At 55.3% G+C, this 24373-nt stretch overlaps 1 protein-coding gene across 2 annotated transcripts; it reads right to left on the reverse strand.

The window, feature by feature from the left end:
* Positions 1 to 323: 323 nt before the first annotated feature.
* Positions 324 to 22658, reverse strand: Atg2a (autophagy related 2A). 2 transcript variants are annotated; one of them, XM_052763411.1, is made up of 40 exons: positions 22167 to 22658; positions 18316 to 18478; positions 18067 to 18219; positions 17808 to 17910; positions 17262 to 17496; positions 16451 to 16547; positions 16209 to 16370; positions 15966 to 16106; positions 14485 to 14722; positions 14251 to 14398; positions 14078 to 14170; positions 13407 to 13562; positions 13067 to 13310; positions 12561 to 12657; positions 12315 to 12474; positions 11640 to 11782; positions 11417 to 11532; positions 11155 to 11312; positions 10635 to 10785; positions 10328 to 10521; positions 10131 to 10211; positions 9771 to 9877; positions 9591 to 9683; positions 8301 to 8371; positions 7995 to 8071; positions 7358 to 7522; positions 7088 to 7217; positions 6791 to 7005; positions 6180 to 6388; positions 5859 to 5994; positions 5002 to 5205; positions 4721 to 4822; positions 4552 to 4636; positions 4327 to 4459; positions 4157 to 4229; positions 3959 to 4041; positions 3622 to 3743; positions 2465 to 2619; positions 1045 to 1197; positions 324 to 974 (listed from the first exon to the last, which is right to left on the reverse strand). In XM_052763411.1, exons 1-40 carry the CDS (start codon positions 22335 to 22337, stop codon positions 738 to 740), a joined length of 5754 nt encoding a protein of 1917 aa, XP_052619371.1. In that variant the 5' UTR covers positions 22338 to 22658; the 3' UTR covers positions 324 to 737. The 2 variants fall into 2 exon arrangements, with proteins under 2 accessions (XP_052619371.1, XP_052619370.1); XM_052763410.1 differs by having other exon boundaries at positions 7352 to 7522.
* Between the last annotated feature and the right edge of the window lie 1715 nt (positions 22659 to 24373).

Consider the following 24373-nt stretch of genomic DNA (forward strand, 5'->3'; position numbering starts at 1 on the left):
GGATAGAATCAAGAAATGGGGCTTTGACCCGGGCTCCTAGATCTCATCCTCTGGGATTGCCAGGTGATGCCTCACAAATTCACTCAGCAACTACCACTCAGAAGTAGTGCCAGGGTGATAGGCACCCAGGATAATAGCTAGGTTGAGCCCGAAGTGGAAGAGGGAGGCTGGTTTGCACCAGCAGAAAGCTGAGGGCGGAGTGTGGTGCCCCCTGGTGGCAACAGGCGGGTACTGCGTGCAGAGGTGGGAACTGGTAGGTCAAGGTATAGGCTGAGGCAGGGCAGGCTGGGGCCTCACAGGTACACAGGACCTGAAAGAGGGGCTGGCGGTGGGCAAGTTTATTCCACTTCATGCAGACACTGACCCACACGCTCAAGGATCTTAAAAATACACTGACCCACATGGCATCTGTCCCCCACCTCCCCACGAGACATGGAGAGACACTTGGCTGAGCGGGGTCCGCGGGTCCAAAAGCCTCCATCCTCTTTCTGGAACAAGGCAGCAGTGTGGGCCCAGGTAGCAGGGAGGAGCAGCGTCCTTTCTCCCCAGACGAAAGTGCACAGACAGGGCAGAGGCCCCAAAGCCGGGAGGCCCCAATCTCACGGCGAATTGGCAACAGGCAGGCTGGGCAGATATCCTTCACAGTGGCCATCCTTTGAAGGGCCTGGTGGCGCCACTGTGGCTGGCCGGACACGGCGAGCATGTTGGGACAGTGGATGGATCCTAGGTGCCTGCAGTCAGTCCTGGTTCTCCTCCAAGCGCCACTTGAGAGCATGGTCCTTGTGCGCATCAGGCAGGATCTGGTTGCGCATGCCCCCAAGCACGTTGGATGTGGCCTCTGTTGCTAGGATTATTGGTTTTACCACTGTTGGGGGCAGCTGTCGGATCACACCCCCCACGGCGCCCGTCAGTCCCTTCTGCTCATGACCCCTTGATGCCACATCACAGATGGTCTGAGCTGTGTCCAGGATGCCCTGTGGAGGTCAGAGGTCAGCGAGAGAGTCGGGGTGGGGCCGCTGGGAGTGGGGCTAGGGCGGTTCTCACCTCTCGGACAGCATCATAAGCCTTGGCCACGCCCTCCCGGAGGTCAGCAGGTTGTTGACCTCTGCGCAGTTTCCGTGAAGAACGCTTGTCTTGTAGGGAGCGGGAGATGGGGGACGCCGGGGACAGGATGTCATAGACTGTCTCAGCTGTAGCCTGAAGGGCACCAGAGATGGACGATGACAGATGGCCAAGCAGACATAGCGACCTTTGCCTTGCAGGCCAGCCTGAGACCGGAGCTCCGTCAGCACAACTGTCCCCATCCTATTCCGTCTACTTCTCACCTCCTTCCCCTAGTGGTTCCCGTCACTTACCTCAGAGAACTTCCTTTTAAATTTCCCTCTTATTACTCATTTATTTTTATTGATGTGTGATACTGTGTGAATGCAGTGCCCCTAGAGGCCAGAGGAGGGCTCAGGATCCTTTGAGGGAACTGAACTCAGGTCCTCTGCAAGAGCAGCAAGCAGCCCTAACTGCTGAGCCCTCTCTCCAGCTCTTCAAGGGCTTCCTCGATGTAAGGAGACATTAGCAAGCCATTCTGGGGCTGGCCAGATGGCTCCGAAGGTTAAGGTATTTGCTCTGAGGTGACCTGAATTCAATCCCCAACCTCAGAAACCAACATGGTAGAGAGAACAGATTCCCCCAAATGGTCTGACCTTCAAACTACAAGCCAGAGTACACATAGAGAGTAAGTAAATTAAAGAGAGAAAAAGGGAGCATTTAGGCTTGGTGAGACAGCCGCTGGAGAGAATTCCTGGGGGCCCCACACCCCACATCCTCTGGGCCCCACACCCAGGCTGCCCGTGGCCGAGACCCGCCTGAGCCGTCTAGTGCCCAACTAGAGGGCAGCGCCTGTACAGACAGACCCTAAGAGTCATCAAAACAAGCCCACTGCCAGACCCACCCTCTGCCTACCCACCTCTGGCTCGTGTTCTCTACCCACTCCCAGTCTTTCCCATCCAAAGGAACCTCCACTGCAGACCCCTGGAACCCTGCCCTTCCCTCTCTGGGCTGAGCGCAAAGGTCACCTGATGCACAGGGTTCCCACATGTCAGGAGGCTCACCCAGCCCCACCCCGGAGCTCAGTCATTTCCTGGAAGACCTGGGCCTTGGGGTGTGTGTGTGTGTGTGTGTGTGTGTGTGTGTCAGGGGATAGAGACGGGCTCTGGGGCACTTTACTGGGCCAGTTTCTGCATCTGCTCCTTGTACACTCATCACTTACAAATAGCTGGGAGGGAGCATGGAAACATGGTAGGCTCTGATAGACCACAACATACTTTTGGCCCCACCCATGGGAGTCACCATGTCGTGTGGCCTTTATCTGTGCCCAGCCTTTTCAAGTTTGGCTTTCAGCAGAACTGGGAGGACAGAATCAGGAGCCTGGGGATGAGGGTCTCCCTTTTCTGTCCAGCCCTGCACTCACCTGGATGGCCTGCACCAGCCGGTTGCTCAGTTCCAGAGCAGCAGAGGCTGTAGATGACCCAAAGGAGGCAGCGCCACGCTGCAGCCCCCGAATCAGGCGCCCATCTTTCCTGTACTGCTCAATGGGTAGCCACAGGAGGTCCCGGAACCCTTGGACTGGAGGACAGGATTATCAGAGATGCCAAGGTTGCCTTTTCGTCCCTGCCTAAGGACCCGCACTCCTTTCCCAATCCAGTTTCATTTTCCTCTTTTTAAAGACGGAATATTGCTAAGTAGCTTTCCCTGGCCTGGCCTAGCCCCATTCAGGCTGTTCATGAACCAACAAGCAATCCTCCTGCCTCTGCCTCCCCAGTGCTGGGAATACAGCTACATGACACAGTTCCTTGAGTTCAAGTGCAGTTTCAAGAGTTCTTGGGCTTGATGGCACAAGCCAAGTGTGGTACCATATGCCTGTGATCCTAGCATGGGCTACATGAGACTCTGTCTCAAAAAATAAAATAGAGCCGGGCGGTGGTGGCGCACGCCTTTAATCCCAGCACTCGGGAGGCAGAGCCAGGCGGATCTCTGTGAGTTCGAGGCCAGCCTGGGCTACCAAGTGAGTTCCAGGAAAGGCGCAAAGCTACACGGAGAAACCCTGTCTCGAAAAACCAAAAAAAAATAAAATAAATAAATAAATAAAATAAAATAAAATAAAATAGGATGCCAGTGCCCTTTAAGCCCAGCATTTGGAAGGCAGAGGCAGGAGGACCTCTGTGAGTTCGAGGATAGCCTGACTTACATAGTGAGTTCCAGGACAGCCAGCACTACATAGTGAGACTCTGCCTCAAAAATCAAATAAAACAGGAGGGCCAGCAAGATGGCTCAGCAGGTAGAGGTCCCTGCCACCAGGTCTGCTGACGTGAGTTCAACATCCAGGACTCACAAGGTAGAAGGAAGAACTGAGTCCTGTAAGCTGTCCTCTGACCTCCGTATGCTCTGTGGCATGTATGCATGCAACCACCCACATATACATAGAATAAATGGAATTGTTTTAAAAAATGCAGTCTTCCCTTGGAACCCCCCCCCCCCCCCCCCCCCCCCCGCCCCGGGGAATTTTCCTCACTTCCCTTCATCTATATTTGTTCTGTAAAAAGACACTTCTCAAAAGCAGACACTCACACAGTTGCACAACCGAGTGCATCGGGCCCACACCTCCCAGCAGGCCAGGCAGCTGATTCTTGCGGATGTCCTGCAGCCATTCATTGAGGGCATAGCCCAGCACCTTGTCCACACCCAGGAGACTGGAAGGGAGGCAAGGATGAGGGACAAGTGTGGCTGGGTACCTCCAAAACAAGAACTGTGAGCACCCCTCCCTGCTCCAGAGTGTGGAGTAACAATAGCCTACTACAAAGGAGAAACTGAGGCCTGAGAAGGGATTTGGCCAGGACCATGCAACCCATGAGAAACAGCAGGGGGAGGGCTGTAGACCCCCCAAGGGGGCGGGCGAGGGGCTCACCCATGCCGGCAGCAAAGCCTCTTGAGCTTCAGTTCGGAGCAGTTGAGCTGGGCCAGGCCAATGAGGAGTCCTGTGAAAGTGCCCTGTCGGGAGGAGGGACAGGGTGTGTGCGCATGTTTTGGGATATATACTGAATCTTTGTCCCACACTCTGGACCTGAAGAGTGGCTCACACAGCCTGCCTGATGGTAGCACTCACCACCTGGTCCACGGTGACATGCTTGCCGTGGTAATCCAGGCAGATGGGCACCTCGGATGTGAAGCGGAACTCCCTGAGGGGGAAGAAGGTAGGGAAAGGGGGGTCTTTGGTCACTGACCTGGTCACTGACCTGGCTGGCAGACAGCCTGGCTCAGAGCCCTCTTCCCTACCTGAAGTAGATGGGCTGTGGCTCGGAGGAGCTGTGGCCACTGCCTGGGGCCTCCGGAGGGCTGCTTACTGTCTCTGGAGCCTCAGACTGCCCTTCCTGGGGGCTGCTGGGCCGGCTGTGGGTTTCTCGGTTAGCTGAAGGAAGAGAAGTCACAGACCCAGGATGGAACGGAGAATGGCTGGAGGCAGCCAGGATCCAGACTCCCCTCCCTGCTCTGGCCTCTCACCCTCAGCAGAAGTGTCCCCTGGCACCATGGGGTTGATGCCAGCTGCTAGGCTGGTGAAAAAGTCCTTGAGGAAGAAGAGGGCATCCTGTAGGAAGAGGTCTGGGTCAGATCCAGGGTCTGGAGATGGGGAGGGGACCACGCTGGGCTCTGCCCTTGCCCATCTACTCACCTGGTCCACATTGAGCCTCAGAGGCATCATGGAGACTCGAAGACAGCACTCTGGCCCTCCCAGGCTGCTGGTGGGAGCCACATGCAGCGCCTTGATGGTAAGCTGATGGCAGAGGATAAACTGGGTAACTGCCGGGCTTTGGGAACCCCATTCCCAACTGCCATCAACCTTGCCTCTGCCCAAGCTGTTCCCTCCACTGAGCCTGGGCTCTGTCCCCCGACATACAGCCCCTTCAGGAGGGTCTACGGGAAGGAGGCTGCCCACACCAGGCACACTCTCACCATGTTAGAGTGTGTGCGCCTTGGCAGTCGTTCACTCGTGTGCAAATGAAGGAATTTGTTGATCTTGGAGGTGGCAAGCCGGTCTCGGATCTCTAGTTCTTGAACAATGAGCACCTGGCGGGACAGTGGCCGCTCCTCCAGCTCCTGGCCAGGGCCTCCACCTGTGGCTGACTCTTCTGGGTATACTTCATGCTGAAAGCTCACCTGTGGGTAGAAGAGGCCGGAGTTGGGTCCATACTTTGCTGCTAATCCAGCTAAATTACTGGCACCAACCTGGCCACACTAAACTTGACCTGTCCCCACCCATCCGACATTCCCACAGCCTTTGTTCCACTTAAAGTAGAGAGGCCCACCTTGTCAGACACTGCTGAGGCCCGTCCTGTACCTCTAAACGCCTTCCCTCTGCCCCGATGGCTCCATACCCAGGGAGGCATGCTCTGCTTCCCGTCCTGGGGGTTGACTTCCCCTCCACACCTGTCCTTGTGTGGAGGACTTACTGTGTGGCTGACTGACTTCCACCCTCTCTTTCTGGATGCTTCTGGCTCCCCCCAGGTCTGCTAGCTACTGCCAGGATGCTGTTTTCTGAGCCCTCCCGGCTACTGACAGCCGCGCATGTTCCGTCTTCTGTTGCCATGCTTGCTCAGTACCAAATGGGTCGCTCTAAAAACCTGGGACCCTTAACACCCTCTGGGGCACAAGCCCTTTGGACCACTCACAATCTTTCTCGTAGACCTGTGGCTCTTGCTATCCAATCCCTCAGGAATCCATCATCACACGCCACTACCCTGCACTATCTGCCAGTGTCTCTCTCCCCAGAGCTCACTTGTGTTCACCCCCTCACTCAGCCTTGCACTCACTTTGCTGAGCTGGATCTCCATGAGGACCTGGTGCTGCCGTCCAATGCCACCTTGGGTACGCCAAGAGTTCTGGGGCCGGTTGGGACCAGAGGAGCGGGAAGGGGAGACCCTGGGGCCTGTGAAGCCAGCTCTTGCTCTGAGAAAAGACACATGGGGACAAGCTAACTCTGAGGAAACATCTGCTCTCCTCAACCTCAGCACAGGGCAAGGACAAACTCAAGGTCAGATATGCATGAAGCTTGAGGTTGCCAGTTGCTGGAAGCCATAGCTAGGCTATGCCCAGATCTTAATGCCACTAATTGCCACCCACATGCCTCTAACCTGTAAGTAGGGTGAAGGCCAAAGTCTCTACCCCCATAGAGGTGCCAGACGAAGGAGACCTCCCGCAGTACCACACGGCTGCTGGGCACTGGGAAGTGGGCAGGTGCCCGCAGCAGGTCGGTGCTTCCCAGAGGCTGGGAGAAGTGTCCGTCCTGCACAATGATGGGGCCTGGGTGCAGCTGTGTCACAATGGGCTCCCCATCTCGAGGCTGACAGGAAAGAGCCAAGCAAAAAGGTCTGACAAAGCAGTGGTCAGCCCCGCACCGCCCCTTTGCTTCCCTCTCCTCTGCCCTCCTGGACTCCCAGCCCGTGCTGTGTCTGGGTGGTCTGTCGGAGGGGTCTTTGCTCCTGATGGTCCTGTCAGCTAGAACCTCAAGGAGTTTGGACATTCCACTAGCCCTTGCAGTTACATGGTACCCCTTCTGCTACCTGGCCCTCTTCTTCCTCTATCCTCTGTCTAGGTAGGGTATTGTGTCTCCTCCCTCTTTTAGACTTCCACCTGTTCCTTTAGCCTGGAGCCAAGGCTGCTTCCTGGCTGCTTTTCCTACCCAAGAGTTCTAGAAGGGCTGAGCAGCCACCTGAGCATTCAGGACCCCCATCCCAACACACACCGCGATGCCTAGGCCGGGGGCGTCAAGGATGCAGAACTCATCACTGTCCAGGGTCTCTCCGTCCCCCTCCTCTTCCTTTTCATGCTCCTTTGCCTCAGAACAGGACTCCAAGGTATGAGGAGAGCCCCCAGGAGGAGGCAAAGGGGCCTGGGCCCCACTCCGTTCACCAGGGAACAGATAAACGGAGACAGGGGAGGCCTGAGGAAGGGGGCCACCTATGGGAGAAAGCGGCCAGTGTGAGAAGATGCGGCTGAGGGCTCCCGATCGGTCTGCTGTCCCTAGAGCACCCTCACCGACCTGATGACTGGGCCAGCTCCCGCAGGCTACGCCGCTCAGTATCCAGAAGGGCATCAGTTAGGTCTCGCTGGTTGATGAGGGCTGTCTCGACTGGAGGGCATGAGGGCAGGGAAGCAGGGCTCTCCGAGAGCTGGGCCAGGAAAGGGAAGGGGCAGGAGTGAGCCCCAGAAGGGGTAGCTCCAGGGCGCCTCCTATCCAGGCCTTGTGTCTGTGTAAAGAGAGGGGCCTGGCCGAGCTCTGGTAGCCTAAGTGGCCAGGCCTCACCTGTACCTTCTGGCCAGCGATCTCCGTGGGGCTGGAGGGCCGGGGTGGGGGGTGCAGGTCACCAGAGCTGGTTACGTACTGGAGCAGGTTGACGAGCAGGGCGCAGGAGTCAGCACAGCTGTGCACGTGCACCACATTGTTGGAGCAGCGCAGCTCGAACAGCGGCTGGCTCTGTGGGTAGTGGGCCATGGTTGGCACAGGAGCCACCACATGCCAGGCTCCCCATCCCACAGGGCACCTCAGCTCTGTCTCCCACATAGAGGGAGGGAGAGCAAAGGGGATCTTCTCCTGTTTGGTCAGCTGAGGCAGTATCTCACTGACCAAATATGTAGACATCCCAGACAACTGATGAAAGTACCCCCCCTCCAGGGTACCCACCCACCCCTGCCCCAGACTTCAGCCTAGTGATACAGGACCTGTTATCTCACCATGAAGATGAGAAAAACTGGCACCAACAGTGGCTGTCTCCCTGGGTCCCACCTCTGTCTTGCCTACAGGTGCCCTCTGATGACCTCAGTGAGTTGGAAGGACACTCACAGGGACCTGGCCCTCCCCTGGAGGACACTAATAGTAGCCTGGTAAGGCCAGGGCATGCACTGTGACCCTCCCGAGGCTCCTTTGACCTCTGGTGCCAGTCACTTACCAGTCTGCCCTCAGTGCTGCCCTTCCAGGTTTTGATTACAAGCTCTAGGAGGTCGATGTCCAGGACACACACATAATCTGAGGCAGAGGGCACAAGGGTCTCATGGTCTCCGTCTACCCTGCCCCACACTACCCACCACCAGGGGAAGAATCCAGGGTGTCTAGTACATCTGTGTGCAGGTGTGCAAGCAAAGGCAGGAATGTGTAGCTGGGAACAGGCCAGCAGCTGGGTGACATCTGGCTGCTCTGAGTGTGTCAGGGGCTTGTCCCCTCAGTGTTGGGGGAGCGCAACCCAGGCCCTGCCCACCTCGCCGCAGATCCAGGGTCTCCACCTCACACTTGTCGGACAGGTACAAGGCGGAGTCGTCAAGGATGAACCTGGTGGGGAACAGGGCTGAGAAGGGCCCGGGAGCCACTGCAGGCGGCAGCTCGGTGGGAGCCGGGCAGAGGGGCGGGAGGGGTCCTGGTGGCAATGGGCAGAGGTCCAGGCGCCTGAGCTACAGTGATGGGACCTCGACAGTCTCAGCACTGTCCCTTGACAGTCACAGGGAGCCTGGGAAGACCCTGCAGGTCCTTACTCCCATGGGACTTACAACACTCAAAGCCTTTCTAATTCTGCAGTGGACTTGGACTTCCCGGTGTGTGGCGGGTGCCCTTTTCCCCACCCCCTACAGCATTATCTGTCTGTTCATCTGTCTATCCATCTAGTACTAGGGATTCACTGAACACAGGGCCTGTGTTCTAGCCATCTGGGTACTAGGGACTGGACACAGGGCACACCGTCTAGTTTTTGAGGCAGTCTCACTAAGTCGTCCAGGCAGGATTCCCTCGCTTCAGCTTCCTAAGGAGCTGGCACCACACACCTACTCCCCAGTACCGGCTTGTGTCTGAACTCCTGTTCCTTCCTCTCGCGACCTCCTGCTGGGATCTTAGGCTTGTGCCACCATACCCACCTAGTGTATTTTTAAACTATGTAGGCTGGCAATGTAGCTCCGTTGGTAGAGTTCTTGGTAGAGCACACACGAGGCTCTGGGTTAAATTGTCATCACCACTAAAATAAGTTTTAAAAACTTTGTTTTTTGGCCGGGCGGTGGTGGCGCACGCCTGTAATCCCAGCACTTGGGAGGCAGAGGCAGGTGGATCTCTGTGAGTTCGAAACCAGCTTGACAGCCTACAGAGTGAGATCCAGGACAGGCTCCAAAGCTACAGAGAAACTCTGTCTTGAAAAACCAAAAAACAAAAAAAAACCTTTGTTTTTTAATCTAAATGTTCCCAGTAGGCACTGTACTACAGCTCCTTCCTTTCTGGTGCTGTGTGGAGCCGTACCTCACGCTGGGTTGCACTATACTCTAGCTCTCCATCCTTTTGTGTACTTTTAGAACTCCCAGAAGCGAGATCACAGACCCATGACACCAGGCTCCAGTCTGATTTTGGGTGGAAGTGGAGACAACTCACATTCCTGAGGACATGTGAGAATATGGGACACCATCACCCCAAACACAGATGGTCCCAAGAGGCCCTGGGTAGACAGGCAGCAGGAAGCTGGCCGCAGCCCAGCTGAGTGTGGGATAGACCAGGTCTGGGTCAGCCTGCATACCTGAGCAGGAAGGTAGAAGTGTCCATGACAATGTTGCTGGAGAGGGTGAAGGTCTCAGCCGTGATGAGGACTCGCACAGGGAGGTAGAGGGGCCTGAGGGGCAGACTCGGGCTGGAGCAGGTTCCTTCCATCTGAGGCTGGCCTCTGACCCTGTATCCCCTAGCCCCCCAGCCTGGGTACCTGTAGTCCACCGCACAGGAGAACAGGTGTGTGTGTAGAATGGTGATGACTGTTGGAGACAGGTAGCCCAGCACAGGATCATCCAGGACGTCCAAGAAGTCCAACAGCTACAGGGTGAGGACGGGGGATGGGGGGGGGCGACAGTGAAAACAAAGTGACCTTTCCTCTGATACCACCCTGACACCCTGCCCATGGCCCATCAGCCATCCACCACACCCCTTGTCAGGAGCTCTGACCAAGGCCAGCTCCAGTCCAGTCTGTAGTGTTCACACTGGCCTCTTCAGCCCATGTTTGACCTGCTTGCCCAAATCAGAAGTCCAGGGTCACGGGGCCATGTGACCTCCCAGGTACTTTGCTCACCTGGGAGTGCCAGCTTTGCCCAGGTGGGGCCATGTAGTGGCGTAGAGTGGCTTTGTGCAGCCTTATCGTCACCAAAAACTCCTGGGGAAGAAGGTGCAGTCAGTCAGGAGGGAGCGTGGGGACCCAGCTCCAGTGTGCACCAAGGAGGCAGTTGCCCCCAGGTCAAGTGGGCAGGTGAGCAGCTGAGGAATCCATACCTTGACGTTCTTGTGGGGGTCCAGGTGGATTCGGACGGCTGCAGACAGCATGGGGGGGCCCTGGCCCTTGCGGCCCGAGGTTCCCCGCTCTGTCACCCCTTCCTCTGATGGGTAGATGGTTGGAGCCAGCTGAGCTGGGGGAGCAAAGCTGGGTAGTTCCAGGTGAGTGGGCAGCAGGTAGTCCTCAATGGCAGCTGAGGAGGAATCTCGTGAGTCCTGTTGAGGCTGTTGACCACCCAATTCACAGCCCACAGCCCTCCTGAACCTCCCTGCCCCAGCCTGATATATACTGCAGCGGCCCCCACACCTTGATGGTAGAGTGTCGCCTTTTCAGCTTCCAGGCAGAAGTAGCCAAGCCCTGGTTGGCCACGGTACTGGGCGACACTGAAGAGGGTGCCCTGCTCCACATCTAGTACCAGCTCCCCGTGAGTGACATCCGGCCGCTTCCCTGTCTCACCCTGCAGATGTGCACATATTTAGCTTTACCCCTGCATCTGGCATTGCTAACACCCAGAGCCAGGGGCCTCTTGGAGTCCTAGCCTGAGGCAGCTCCAGCTCCTTCCAGGCTTCCCTGGAGGTCTGCGCCATGTGCTGCTAGCTGACGGGGAAGGACACGCACCCCGCCTCCCGCTGCTGTGGGCCTCATGCTCTACATGGAGAAACGCTGGGAGGAGGCTGACAGCTGGAGGGTTGTATGGGTGAGTAGCTAGACGGTGGCAGTGGGTGCTGCTGGCCCTCTATGCTTTCTGCCCTCTCAGTTCCTAACTTGAAGTTGGCAGGCTTGTCTGGCTGTACAAGAGGAACTCTCTGGAACTGGGCTGCCTCACCTTAGCCTCACAGAGCGCGGTGACCCGACCCTTCAGGACTGTCACTAGTGTGGAGAAGGTGCTCTGGGACTGACGAGGGGAAGGCTCGGGGGCAGGAGTCTGAGGGGCACCCGATGCCATCGAGAAGAACTGTGTGTCTTCTTCATCCGAGTCTGAGTCTGAGTGAACAGGTTGGCCGGGTGGGAAGGAGATGTGGAGGGCTGGCCCAGCCTTGCCCGTACCAGGACCCCCCCTTCCCGTCTGCCCAGCATTCCTCTCGTACCCAGCTTGAAGGCCGACTTGCACATCTTGAACCCCATTGAGCCAGGCGGCCGAGTGGCAGTGGTGGACGTGGGAAGCAGGTCTGCAGGCTCCCACATGAGCAGGTCATTGTTGATCCTGACACGGGAGCAGTAACGGCAGAGGTAAGAGAGGACAGGGCTGTGAGCTGAGCCGAGCCCAGCCCAGCCCAGCCCAGCCCAGCCCAGGCCAGCCCAGGTCTCCACCTGTTGTAGATGCTTTCATAGACCTCCTTGCTGGGCAGGAAGATGTGGGCACTGGGCATGACCACGTCCAGGGTACAGCGGGACATCGCCAATGTCCGGCTCTGGAATGTCCTCATCTCCTCAGGGTCTCCAGGGGTCACCATCTAGACAGGTGAGGAAAGTCAGCCCGGAGACCTGCCTGGGCCTGTCTCTGGCTTCAGAATTGGAGATTCAGTCATTCATCCATCCATCTATCTATTCACTGGTTAGTCCCTCCATCATTCTATCCATTGGTGCCCGTCTCTCCTGGTGGGTGGGTGATGTTCATCTGGGACACAGTGCCCAAGCATTCCCCCATGCTCTAAAGACTTCATGAATGTGAATCCCTGCAATTGCCTTCAAGACAGCAATTCCAGAGGAGGAAACACACGAGCCGGCAGGGAGCAGAGCTGTCTAGAACCCAGGCGGTCCTGCCCCACCCAGGCTCTTCCCTGCTTCACACTTAGCACTCATGCCCGTCAACTTCAGAAGAGGGTCCCGAGGCCCAAGTGTACCCCTGGTATTAGATGCCTGAGGTGGCCAGGGTCCTGATCTTGGTGCCTGAAGGACCTGCTCCTGGTGCGCTTCTCTCCCTACCCTGGGCAGGGGTGGGTGCTTCAGAGTCCCTTGTTACCCAGAACAGGAGATGCTCCTCACCTCCTCAGTCTCGTACATGGTCCGCTTGGAGGAGAAGGGCGAGGGCTCAGGCTGCCGCAGCTCGCATGGACTCTCAGTGGATAACTCTAGGTCCCGGCCTTTCTCGGAGGCTGTCTCCCATTGTGTGCCACTGGACTGGGGGTTCAGGGTCACAACTACCCTGCCAGGACACAGGCCTGTTAGTGGCCTGCCACCAACACCAGCAGATCCTTTCTCTCCAGCTGCCCCTTCTAGCACTCCACTTACTGAGGTAGGAAGTACTTGGACCCAGTGCTCCTGGGATCCAGAGCTTTGGAGACTCGCAGGCAGGGGACAGGTGGCTTCTCTCCATCTTCATAGATTCCTGGAGGGGACAGAGAGAACAGGGTCTCACTGCTGCCTCTTTTCTTTTAATAATTTATTTACTTTTATTTCATTTGCATTGGTATTTTGCCTGCCTGTCTGTCTGTGTGAGGGTGTCAGATCTTGGAGTTACAGACAGCTGTGAGCTGCCATGTATGTGGGTGCTGGGAATTGAACCTGGGTCCTCTGGAAGAGCAGTCAGTGCTCTTAACCGCTGAGCCATCTCTCCAGCCCGCTGCCTCTTTTCGTTTCCTCCCCATTGCTGGGTCAATGTCAGTGTCTCTGGGATAAAGGGGCCTCCCTGCCTGTGCTGGGGTCAGCTCCAACTGTAACCTAGACCCTTCTGTAATCTCAAACCACATCTCCAAGGGGCCCAGGCCTCTGCCCAGCTGGTCCCTGGCCATCCTTACCTTGCAGGTCTGAGCAGGTAAGTTCTAGGCGGGTGGGAGCTGGGGGGCCGGGTCCACTGTTGAGCTCTGAGCGGAACTGGGGCTCACTCAGCTCCAGTCGAAGCCGCTCGGCCCGCACAGCCTGGCCAGCCCAGGGATCCCGCTCAGGCCGTAGGTCTGGGATGGGGAAGCGTAGCCTCAGGGTGGCCCGGGGTGCTGAGAGCCGAAACACGGTCTGCTGCTCAGTGGCCTGTGGGGGCTCTGTCTGTGGAAGGGCTGGAGGTCAGAGCTGTCACAGCGGGCCGAATGGAACTTAAGTGCCTGCTTCCCACCCCAGTGCAGACCCGGCCGGGCAGCTCACTAGCAGGCCAGCAGGTGGCTCAGAGGGTGTGGTGGTCTGACGAAGCAAGGCAGCAAGTCGGTCCAGGGACCCCAGCTCCACATCAGCTTGGAAGTCGGCTAGGTCCAGGGACAGTTCTGAGTGGCAATGGCAGGCAACGGAGCGCCGGGACCGGCTCTGGTTAGGGGGGTAAGGTGATTAGGTCAGCAAGGGCTGTGGTGAGTGAGGTCAGGGTAGGAAGGGGCTCCCACAAACCAAAACAAGCTTCCCAATGGTGGGAGAGAAGCTGGGGGCCAGGAGCCACAGCAGGGGACAGAAGAGGGCTTTAAACATCCTGCAATGCTAGGGACCAGTGCTGCCCCAGCTCCTTTTTACCATTTTGAGACAGGACCTCATTGAGGTGACTGGCCTGGCCTTGAACTCTATCTGTAGCTCAGGCAGGCCTTCAACTTCCTATCTTTCTGCCTCACTCAGCTTCCCAAACCCTGGGACGAGAAGCCTGTGCCATTACACCCCGATCATGCTGGCTTAGACAACCAAAGACACCAGCGCTTGCCTTTGTCAACCTTATAGGTTCAACATAGGCAGGGAAGGGGAAATCAGGCCACAGTAATAGCAAGGTCAGAACAAGGACAGATAAGCAAGGACCCTGAAGAGAGAGAGGCAGTCTGGCTCGGACAGGGACTGGTTACCTTGAGCACCCGGCGCAGGGTCTGTGTGTGGCGAAGGTGGGCACAGGGTCGAGCTGAGGCTTGGGAGCCCAAGTGACTGGGGAAGCTCAGGATCTACACGAGAACATACAAAGTAAACAAGTTCAGGCTGGCCTGGTGCCCGCCTGACCCCCCGGCCCTTCCTCCACCCTCACCTCTGTGTACTCTGGCTCTGAGGTGGCCCTGGGCCATAGGCACTCCAGCACCTCCAGCTGCCCGAAGTGCACTTCCGTGCTGCTCGTCCTGCGCCCGTGGCCGCCAGCCCGCAGCTCCCAGGACAGCTGCACGGCTGTGCCTGTTAGTCTGTGGGCAAGAATACAAGCTTCAGGGGGTGAGTTGTGGGCTCTGGGTGTTCCCTGGTGGTTCCTGACTTGGGCTGTGGCATGTACCGGACATGGCTACAAGGGCAGGCCCTCTGGAAGCGTGGCCGGAGGTGGTGGAAGTCTCGGGAGCCGAAGGGCCCATCTTTGGCAGCATCAAACTCAGCAAAAAAGTGGGTGGTGAGGTCAGGTGGTGCTGAAGATGGGGCAGCTGTCTGAAGCAAGGTCAGGGTCACACCTCCCAAGGTCATCTTCAGCAGTGAGTCAGGGCGCATGGTATCCGGAAGAGGAGCTGGGGCCGTCTTGCCTGGGGGAACAGAGGCCTTAGCAGGGGCTCCTGGGTATCTTAAATGGAGTCAGAGTTGGCCACTGAGCAGAGGGTTGGAGAAACCCTGGCTAGCCTGGGCATGGTGGCACACACCTTTAATCCCAGCACTTAGAAGGCAGAGTCAGGCAGTCAGGTGGATCTCTGTGAGTTCAAGTTCAGTCTGGTCTATATAGGTAATTCCAGGCCAGCCAGGGCTACATAAGTGAGACCTTGTCTAGAAGGATGAGGAGGAGGAAGAAGAGGAGGAGGAGGAAGAAGAGGAGGGGGAGGAAGAAGAGGAAGAGGAGGAGAAGAGGAAGAGGAGGAGAAGAGGAGGAGGAAGAAGAGGTGGAGGAAGAAGAGGAAGAGGAGGAGGAGGAGGAAGAAGAGGTGGAGGAAGAAGAGGAGGAGGAGGAAGAAGAGGAGGAGGAGGAGGAGGAGGAAGAAGAGGAGGAGGAGGAGGAGGAGGAGGAGGAGGAGGAGGAGGAAGAAACTGGCTAAACTGGGCTATGGGAGACCCAATTCGTTGTGTCACATGTCCCTGGAAGAACCCCTAGTTCCTCTTGTATGCCAGGCCCTCTGACCAGGCTCAATCTAATCCTCTGAAGGTGTTAGAAGGGTCAGTCGAAGTGGTAAAGCACCTATACCAGTCTTTGATCCACACACTTAACTACTAACTAAAACATACAGTCTGATCTTCACTGTGCCCTTTTGTAGAAAGGGGAACTGAGTCCAAAGAGCTGGAGTTCCTGGCCAAAGCATTCACTAAGAAACCTAGACTGTGGACTGAAGAGATGGCTCAGCGGTTAAGAACACTGCTGACTGCTTTTCCAAAGATCCTGAGTTCAATTCCCAGCAACTATATGGTGGCTCACCACCATCTATAATAGATCTGATGTCCTCTTCTGGCATGCAGGCATACGTGCAGATAGAGTGTTCATACATAAAATACAAACTAAATAAATTTAAAAGAAAGAAAGGAAGGAAGAAAGAAAGAAAGAGAGAGAAAGAGAGAGAGAGAGAGAGAAAGAAAGAAAGAAAGAAAGAAAGAAAGAAAGAAAGAGACCTAGATTGTACATATTGCCTCACCAGCCTCCCCTGAGTTAGGAGCCGGGAACCCCAAGGATGGTGGGTCTACAGGCATCACTGAGACCTCCTGCATACATCTGACACACACCCCCCATCCTGAGGCTCCTTCCATCCCATCTTGCCCCTGGAATAAGCGACTAAGGGGTCAACTTACCACCGGAGTGGGCTGGGGTAGAGGGTCGGTGGAAGGTCATGTTACTGTGAACAGAGGAGCCCAGGTCTACGCTGTACATAGAGAGCTCAGAGACAGCCGAGGTCACACTGCTTGTGAGGCCAGCCATGGAGAAGAAGAGGTCTGGGGGTGAGGTGAGGGGCAATCAGGAACAGATAGGCTGGGCCCCCCAGCTCTTGCACTGGCACACACTGCCCCTTCAACCTGCAAGGGCCTGGCACCCACCAGTGCTGTCCAAATTGAGGGGGTTGGTGACGGGGTGTAGACTGAGGGACTCAGTCACAGCACCCGCCTGTAGCTGCTGGTTCAGATCTTGCTCAATGAGCCACAGGTCTTCAGCACCCAGTGGGCGGCTCTTGTTCAGCCTGTCAGCCAAGCCTCCTGGGTCTGTAGGAACAGTGTTTCAGTGTAGCCTAATGGTTACCCCTAGCTCACCCCACCTGCCACCCAGAACCCAGCGGCTTCACCTGCAAGGTTGATGGCACTGAGCAGTTCTTGAAGCTGCTGGAGCTGGCGTGGGGTCAAGAGCAGGTGCATGGAGCCCAGCTGTCCGGATACCTCCAACTGGGAACCAAATGGACAGCGTGGAGCCCTTACATGTCACCTAGCCCAAGAAGAGCAACCCACCTACTCATACCCTGGGGGCATGAGATACCAGCTGTAATGTGAAATTTGCTATCAAGCAGCTCACAGACTTGGCCAACCTGATCTTTCAGAGTCTGTTTTTTCAGTCACAAAGAAGATAGCAACATTCCCCCCATCCCCATTGCAGGAACTGGAATTAAGCCAGGCGGTGATGGGGTACACCTTTTTTTTTTTTTTGGTTTTTCAAGACAGGGTTTCTCTGTGTAGTTTTGGTGCCTGAACTCACAGAGATCCACCTGGCTCTGCCTCCCAAGTGCTGGGATTAAAAAAAAAAAAAAAAAAAGAAGCCGGGCGGTGGTGGCGCACGCCTTTAATCCCAGCACTTGGGAGGCAGAGCCAGGCGAATCTCTGTGAGTTCGAGGCCAGCCTGGACTACCAAGTGAGTTCCAGGAAAGGCACAAAGCTACACAGAGAAACCCTGTCTCGAAAAAACCAAAAAAAAAAAAAAAAAAAAAAAAAAAAAAGAAACCTGAAATTATTCTGTAGTCTAGGCTGGAGTTGAGCTGAAAGCAGCCTCTGTCAGGCTCCTGAATGCTGGGATTACAGGCATGACCCGATATACCTGGCTCCTCCTCCTCCTGGCCTGGGGCCCCTCGGGAAGGGTCTGGACGGTCCGACTCCGCAGGGACTCACCTTGGGGCCCGGGAAGACCTCGTTCTGCTTGAGCTTCACCATGAGCTCCATGAACCCCGTGCAGCTGCCAATCTGCACAGGGGGTTCGGGGGGGTCCGCCTGGGGGGGCAGCTCCTCAAAGTGCAGGCGGACCCCGGTCAGCTGCAGCAGCTTGTGCAGAAAGGCAGGTGGCTGGTGCACGTCCACAGGGGGCGCCTGGCTTGGGTCCCGCACTGCTTCATCACAGTACTCCAGTCTGGGGAGTGAAGGGTCCGGCCTTGTCTAGACAATCGCAGGTCAGAAGCCCCTCTTTAAAGCTGCTCTAGGGGCATGGAACTGAGGAGCCTGGCCTCCATCTTGGAAACTCAACTAGCTCTGCTTCCCTGAGTCTCAGAGTCCTTAGACTCGGTTATTTTAGGCCTGTACCTCCTGGTCCGAGGTACCAGTGCAGGCTCTCAGCAGGGCCCGCATCCCCAGTCTCCCCAACCCTGCCCTACCCTGCCACTGCCTAGAAGCCTGGCTCAGAATGGGTAGAGGTGCTTATCTTCCCTCATTCCCTTTACCTACCTCTGTACCCGGACCTCCACGGCCACGTTATGTTCCACATCACCCACCGAATGCTCCACCCTCACAACGGTGTTCAGAAAGGTCACCTTGATCCTCCGAAGCACTATGAAGGAGTGTCTAGAGTTAGATGGTGCCGTGGGAAGCAAGATAAGTTCCTGCCACTCTGGGTGAAAAAGTGGCAGCCATGCATTTATCCAGGGCCCTGGTCCTGTAGAGTGTGGAGGGCCCAAGAACAGACGAGCAGCAGGGGCCTGCTCACCAGTCTCAATGGTCTGTGCAAACATTTCCAGCCCCTCCAGGGGCTGTGGTGGTTCTGAGGGTTCAGGTAGCCCTTCACGCAGACACTCTTGGGCCAGCTGCAGGCTCGTGGTCATGCATGAGGCCCAACTCTGAGAGTCTGCAGCCCCTGGTCCTGTGGGAAAGAACAGGGATTCAGGGTAGAAAGACCCAGATAGCTCCTGGGCCCATTCCCAGCAACTTCCCACCCTTGGTCTTGCCCTGCCCTCACCTGGTCCCTGGCGGGGCTGTAGGACAAGCTGGAGGCCTGATACGCACACAGTGCAGTGGTCAGTGAGAAGTGCAGCCCAGGGGACAGCCACCTCGATGGAACTCACAAAGCCTTCCACCAGTTCCAGTGGTGACTCCATCGACCTCAGAACCTCGTTCACAGACTGGGCAAGAGGCAAGGTAAGTCAGCTCACTGAAACTCCAAATATGGCTACCTGTCACAGTCTTGCACAGCCACTGTCTTGGAGAAAACCTTGGTATGACCATCCTTCTTTATGCTATTTATAAGGCCTTCCCTTTGGTCCTGACCTGTTTTCACCTCACCCAACTGCTCAACCCTTTGGGCCAGCTAAAGTTTCCTTCTCTGTTAGGTTCAAAACTTCATTTACTGCTGGGCGTGGTGGCTGGCATGCCTTTAATCACAGCACTCAGGAGGCAGAGGAATCGTCTCAAGATCCAGGCCAGCCTGGTCTACAGTTGGTTGAGTGCTGTGTCCCATCTCCAACAGAGGAGCTGGATATGGGAAGACTCATCTGTAATCCTAACACCAGGGAAGCAGAGGCTGCAAAGTTGTCTGTTTTTGCTCTTTGGGGGCCTGCCACCCAGCCCCCAAATAAATCACACATGGAGCTTATTCTTTTTTTTTTTTTTTTTTTTTGAGCTGAGGATTGAACCCAGGGCAGCGCTCTACCACTGAGCTAAATCCACAACCCAAACATATATATATATATATATATATATATATATATATATATATATATATATATATATATATATATAAAATTTTTTTTGGTTTTTCGAGACAGGGTTTCTCTGTGTAGCTTTGCGCCTTTCCTGGAACTCACTCTGTAGACCAGGCTGGCCTTGAACTCACACAGAGATCCGCCTGCCTCTTGCCTCCCAAGTGCTGAGATTAAAGGCATGCGCCACCACTGCCCGGCTGAGGCTTATTCTTATAAACACCTGGCCTTAGCTTGGCTTGTTTCTAACCAGCTTTTCTTATCTTAAATTATACCATCACCCTTATGCCTCTGGGCTTTTCCCGTTCTCTTACTTCTATAAATCTTACTCTGTGGCTTGCTGGGTGGCTGGCCCCTAATGTCCTCCTCCTTCTCTGGCTACCTTTTTTTCTTCCCAGATTTCTCCTATATAGTCTCTCTGTCTGCCAGCCCCACTTATCCTTTCTCCTACCTCGCTATTGGCCATTCAGCTCTTTATTAGACCATCAGGTGTTTTAGACAGGCAAAGTAACACAGCTTCACAGAGTTAAACAAATGCAACATAAACAAAAGTAACACTGCTAGGTGGTGTTGGCGCATGCCTTTAATCCCAGCACTCAGGAGGCAGAGCCAGGTGGATCTCTGTGAGTTCGAGGTCAGCCTGGTCTACAGAGCGAGATCCAGGAAAGGCGCAAAGCTACACAGAGAAACCCTGTCTCGAGAAAAAAAAAGAGTTTGTTAGAGCGCTTGCCTAGCAAGTGCAAGGCGCTGGGTTCGATCCTCAGCTCCAAAAAAAAAAAAAAAAAAAAAAAAGTAACACACCTTAAAATAATATTCTACAACACTGGAAGATCAGAAGTTCAAGGCTGTCCATTTTGAGCTAGAGGCCAGCCTGGGCTACATGAGACTGAGCACCTTCTTGTGGCAACCAGAGGCTTCAGATGTAGGTAATAAATGCCTTCATCTCCCAGTCTGGCTAGGTTGTAGCCAGGGTCTCAGAAGGCCAGGCTGAGTTTCAGAAGTGAACAAGCACCAGGAAGGGATGAGCAGAGCCTGTACCTAACCCAGCAGGGCACACCGAGGATGGGACAGTTGAAAAGTGAAGACCAGCGGCCAGGCAGAGGGAACAGGATGGTGGCCCATTCCAGGCACAAGATCAAGTGGAGGGACCCAGTCCAGGGGGCAGCAAGCAACCCGTGCTCATCCCAGCAAGCAAACAGTTCAGGAGATAATGTCCAGGAGAGAGGTTGACCTGAGGCCACATGGGCCCTGAGTCCTAGACCCACGGCGGAGCTGTACATTTCTTTGAGACACAGGATAGAAATGTCTGTGGTAGGGTTGCCTCCCTGCCAGCCTGGGAGCTCCTAAAGGCATGAGTCACTGGGTCTTCTCTCTATGACCCCAGGTGCTCTGGGTGGTACCAGAGAGGGCCTCAATAAACACCTGCTGGGCCCTTGAATAAACAAACACAGCCAGAGCCAGGAAGCAAGAGGAGACTGACTCAAAATTTCTTATCCATGGATGGGGAAACTGAGGCCTAGGCTTAGTCACTCCAGTGTACCTTAGTCAGGTACAATGAAAACTGAGACTGGGACCCAGGCCTTGCTTCCCAACTCAACTTAGTCCCTAGGCATGTGGTCTCTTTGAAAGCCTTCTGGGTAGGGGCTGCAAGGTGACTAGCTGAGAGCGGGTCGGGTTAAGTGAAGTGCCTGTGCTGTCAAGGGAGAAGACTGACAGCCAATGCCATTAACTCCCCAAAACAGGAGCATTAGGCCGGGCAGTGTTGGCGCACACCTTTAATCCCAGCACTCGGGAGGCAGAGGCAGGCAGGTCTCTGTGAGTTCGAGGCCAGCCTGGTCTACAGAGTGAGTTCTAGGAAAGGCGAAAAGCTACACTGAGAATCTCTCTCTCTCTCTCTCTCTCTCTCTCTCTCTCTCTCTCTCTCTCTCTCTCTCTCTCTCTCTCTCTCTCACACTCACACACACACACACACACACACACACACACACACACACACAAAGGAGCATTACAGAGAACTAGGGAGGTTTCCTGGAACTGGAAACAAAATGGGGGAGCCCAGATGCAGGGCGGCCTAAGAGGCTGAAGTAAGAGGTCAGAGGCCGCCTATACCAGGCCACTAGGAGATGCCACCAACGCTACAAGTCATATTTATTCCCCGGCACGGCCCACCTCTAGCTCTTCCAGAGGGGAGCTGCAAACCCAGAGGGCAGCTAAAAAAGAGAAAGCCAGGCCACACACGCCCATTCTGCCTCTGTGGAGCTGGGAGGATGACCCCATACCAGCCCTTAGCTGGAGCCTCTAATTGGTGGCTCCTTGGCTACTCCCCAGTCATCTGAGCTGTGAGTCAGTGCCCCTCATCTGCCACCCCCAGCAGCCTGCCCCTGACTCCACATAGTAGGCCTCAGACCTTCTAAGCATCTTCTTCCAGAAGATCATCCCACCCCCTAGCCCCACCCCCAGCCTGCCCGAGGCTAGACCTCAACACCTTTCCTGGAGGGCTGCCCTTCAGGTAGCTATGCCAGGAATCAAATCCCTCCCAAACCCAAGCTAGGTCCCTCCCACTCTCCCCAAAGCAGGAAGTAGAGAGCAGCAGCAGTCCCACGAGGTGTGGATCAACACGGCAGGCAATGACGCTGTTGTTGACATCCACATCCGGGGGCGATCGCCACCCTTTATGCCCAGGATCATAGGGGTCAGGAGGTCAGGACACATTTTCTACAGGTGCCCCTGACAGGGCTCTTAACAACCCCCAAAGCCTCCTCTGACTATCCCAGTTCCAACCCTGTCACAACCCTTGCCGGGCTCCCCTCACCCAAACTCTCGAGAATCCCCTTCCCCAGCCAGCTCCCCTTAACTCCATATGATAATGGTGGCAAGTGACACCCCATTCCCCAGCCTGTTTCTCCCCTTGAGGGGCGAAGATAGGGACTCCTCTCCTAGTTTCTGGTTAAGAAGTGAAGGGCCAGCCAGGGGGCCTGGCGGAGGCGGTCGGGACCCACTGGCCTCTCCAAACACAGTGCCTGTCCTCCAGCCCAAACCTTCCTCGAGGACCCTCCGGTGGCCGTGCTCCCTCCCTCCGCACCATCCCGGCTCTGCTGTGCAAGCTCCTCACCCAGGTCTCCAGGTGAATATCCCGCAGGGCAACGCTGCCCTTGTACAGATCCAGGCTGAGCTGGTCTAGGCTGAGGTGCTCCTGAAAGAAGTGACCCAAGTAGTGCTGAAGCAAGTAGCGGCAGACACGCTCTTTCACACAGTTCGACCATGGCCACAGCCATCGTGACATCTCGGGGACCGCCGGGCCCGGGCCGCTTCCTCTAGCCGCCAGCCGGCGACCTCCGTCCGGCTGCGTTGCTCACTAGAGCCCCTGGTTCGCCCCGCCGCTTCTCTCCGCGCCAGGCCGCGCCCCCGGACGCCCAGCCACGCCCCCACGCCTAGTGCCATTGGTCATTGCAAAGGGCGAGGCCCGCTGATTGGCCGCGGGAGGCGGAGCCTGGAGGAGCGAAAAAAGGACTGGGCTCCCTGCGAGATTAAAGTGCTCCCAATCGTAGTTTACGCTTGCGCGTAAATTCTGTGTGGGAGGACCTTTAACCTCCTGGCTACAAGCTGCGGGAAGGCTGTAACCGAAAGGCGACCGTCAGGCCGGGAGGAGTGCGCATGTGCGGATCTGTCCGCCTTCTTAAGGCGCTTGGGAAGAATTTAAAGGGACAGGGACCCGCCTAGCTTTGTAGACCGCTGGTTTGAGGAGTAAAGTCAGTGCGAACTCTGCAGCTTACAGTGTGGCAGCAAATACACATTTGCAGTTTATAAAACATTTTTAACCGCTTATCTCATTCAGTCTTACTAACAACTTCCTAAAGAGGAACTATTGTTTCCACTTTTTTGTTTCTTTATTGAGACAGGGTTTATGTAGTCCCGGCTGTCCTAGAACTTGTTCTCATATGCTCTATAGACCAGGCTAGTCTCCTAGTCTCGAACTCAAATATGGTTCTCTCTCTCTCTCTCTCTCTCTCTCTCTCTCTCTCTCTCTCTCTCTCTCTCTCTCTCTCTCTCTCTCTCTCTCTCTCTCTCTCTCTCTCTCTCACATTTGTGTCACCTCCCAAGAAATTACTTTTCCCAAAGTCTAGTCTGGTATTTAGACAAAAGCCAGCATTCTTTCAGGGACTTAAGATAGTTCCTACTTAACCGGGCGGTGGTGGCGCACGCCTTTAATTCCAGCACTCGGGAGGCAGAGCCAGGCGGATCTCTGTGAGTTCAAGGCCAGCCTGGTCTACAGAGCAAGATCCAGGACAGGCACCAAACTACACAGAGAAACCCTGTCTCGAAAAAAACAAACAAACAAAAAACGATAGTCCCTACTTGATGAAAGGAGTCATTCAATTTATCTCTGGCAAAAGGGACGTATGGCTCCTCTATTAATATATGCCCATGGTGCCTATTAGCATGTCAAGGTCTATGCTGGCCTCCAGGCTCCTTCAGTCCCTACTCACAAGTACTGTTACATTACAGAGTCATCCTGGCTGACATACCTTGTCCCCCAAGCCTCTCCAGCCCAGGGGCTTCCCTTCCCTGCCTGTTCCCCAGCTTCTGTTTTCCATATAACCCTGCCATTTCGGCCACACACGCTCTTGGTCCTCTTTGCCCTTTTGGCTCTCTCTTTTCTCTCCTCCTCTCTTCCTATCTCTCTCTTTTCATGGCCAAGTTCAGTCTACTTTCTCTCCCTGCTCTGGACTCTTCCAGGTGCCTCTGGCTGTTCTCTTCCTCACATCTACAGTAAAACCCCCCTCAACCGTACCTTGGAGTGGTCATGTGCTCATTTTTATTCAGTTTGCTATTGTTCCCATTTTAAGGGCTAGAAAATAGAATTACGAAGGTTGCTTAGCCCATCACCAGGAAGCCCTTCCCCACTCCTTACTAAGGAATGTACAGCAGGAGATTACAGCACCCTCCCTTCTGTGGTCCTTGGGGTCCTCTCTGAAATAATGGCTTTTCATATCTCTAATCTTGAAGTCAGTGATCCAGCTCCCGGAAGCAGGGATCTACAGTCTCCTACAGGCTGGAAGCTGAAAGGGACGTGGTGGAATTTGTGTGTTTATTGTCTCCTTACTGTGCATTCCTGGCTGGTGTGGAACTCACCGTATAACTGAGGCTGGCCTCAAACTTGTGATCCTCCTGCCTCTTGGACGTTTCTGTTTCTTAGATAGTCGGGGAGTAATGGAAGGAAGAACAACAGTTCACAACATGAAGAGAAAAAGTCTCAACATTCACTTCAGTGCTCATACACTGCTCCTGGGGCACAGGCTAGCTCACTTGCTAAATGCA

Source organism: Peromyscus californicus, unplaced genomic scaffold (genome assembly GCF_007827085.1).
Source record: "Peromyscus californicus insignis strain IS unplaced genomic scaffold, ASM782708v3 Scaffold_4__1_contigs__length_199733344, whole genome shotgun sequence".
In the NCBI taxonomy this organism is placed as follows: domain Eukaryota; kingdom Metazoa; phylum Chordata; class Mammalia; order Rodentia; family Cricetidae; genus Peromyscus; species Peromyscus californicus.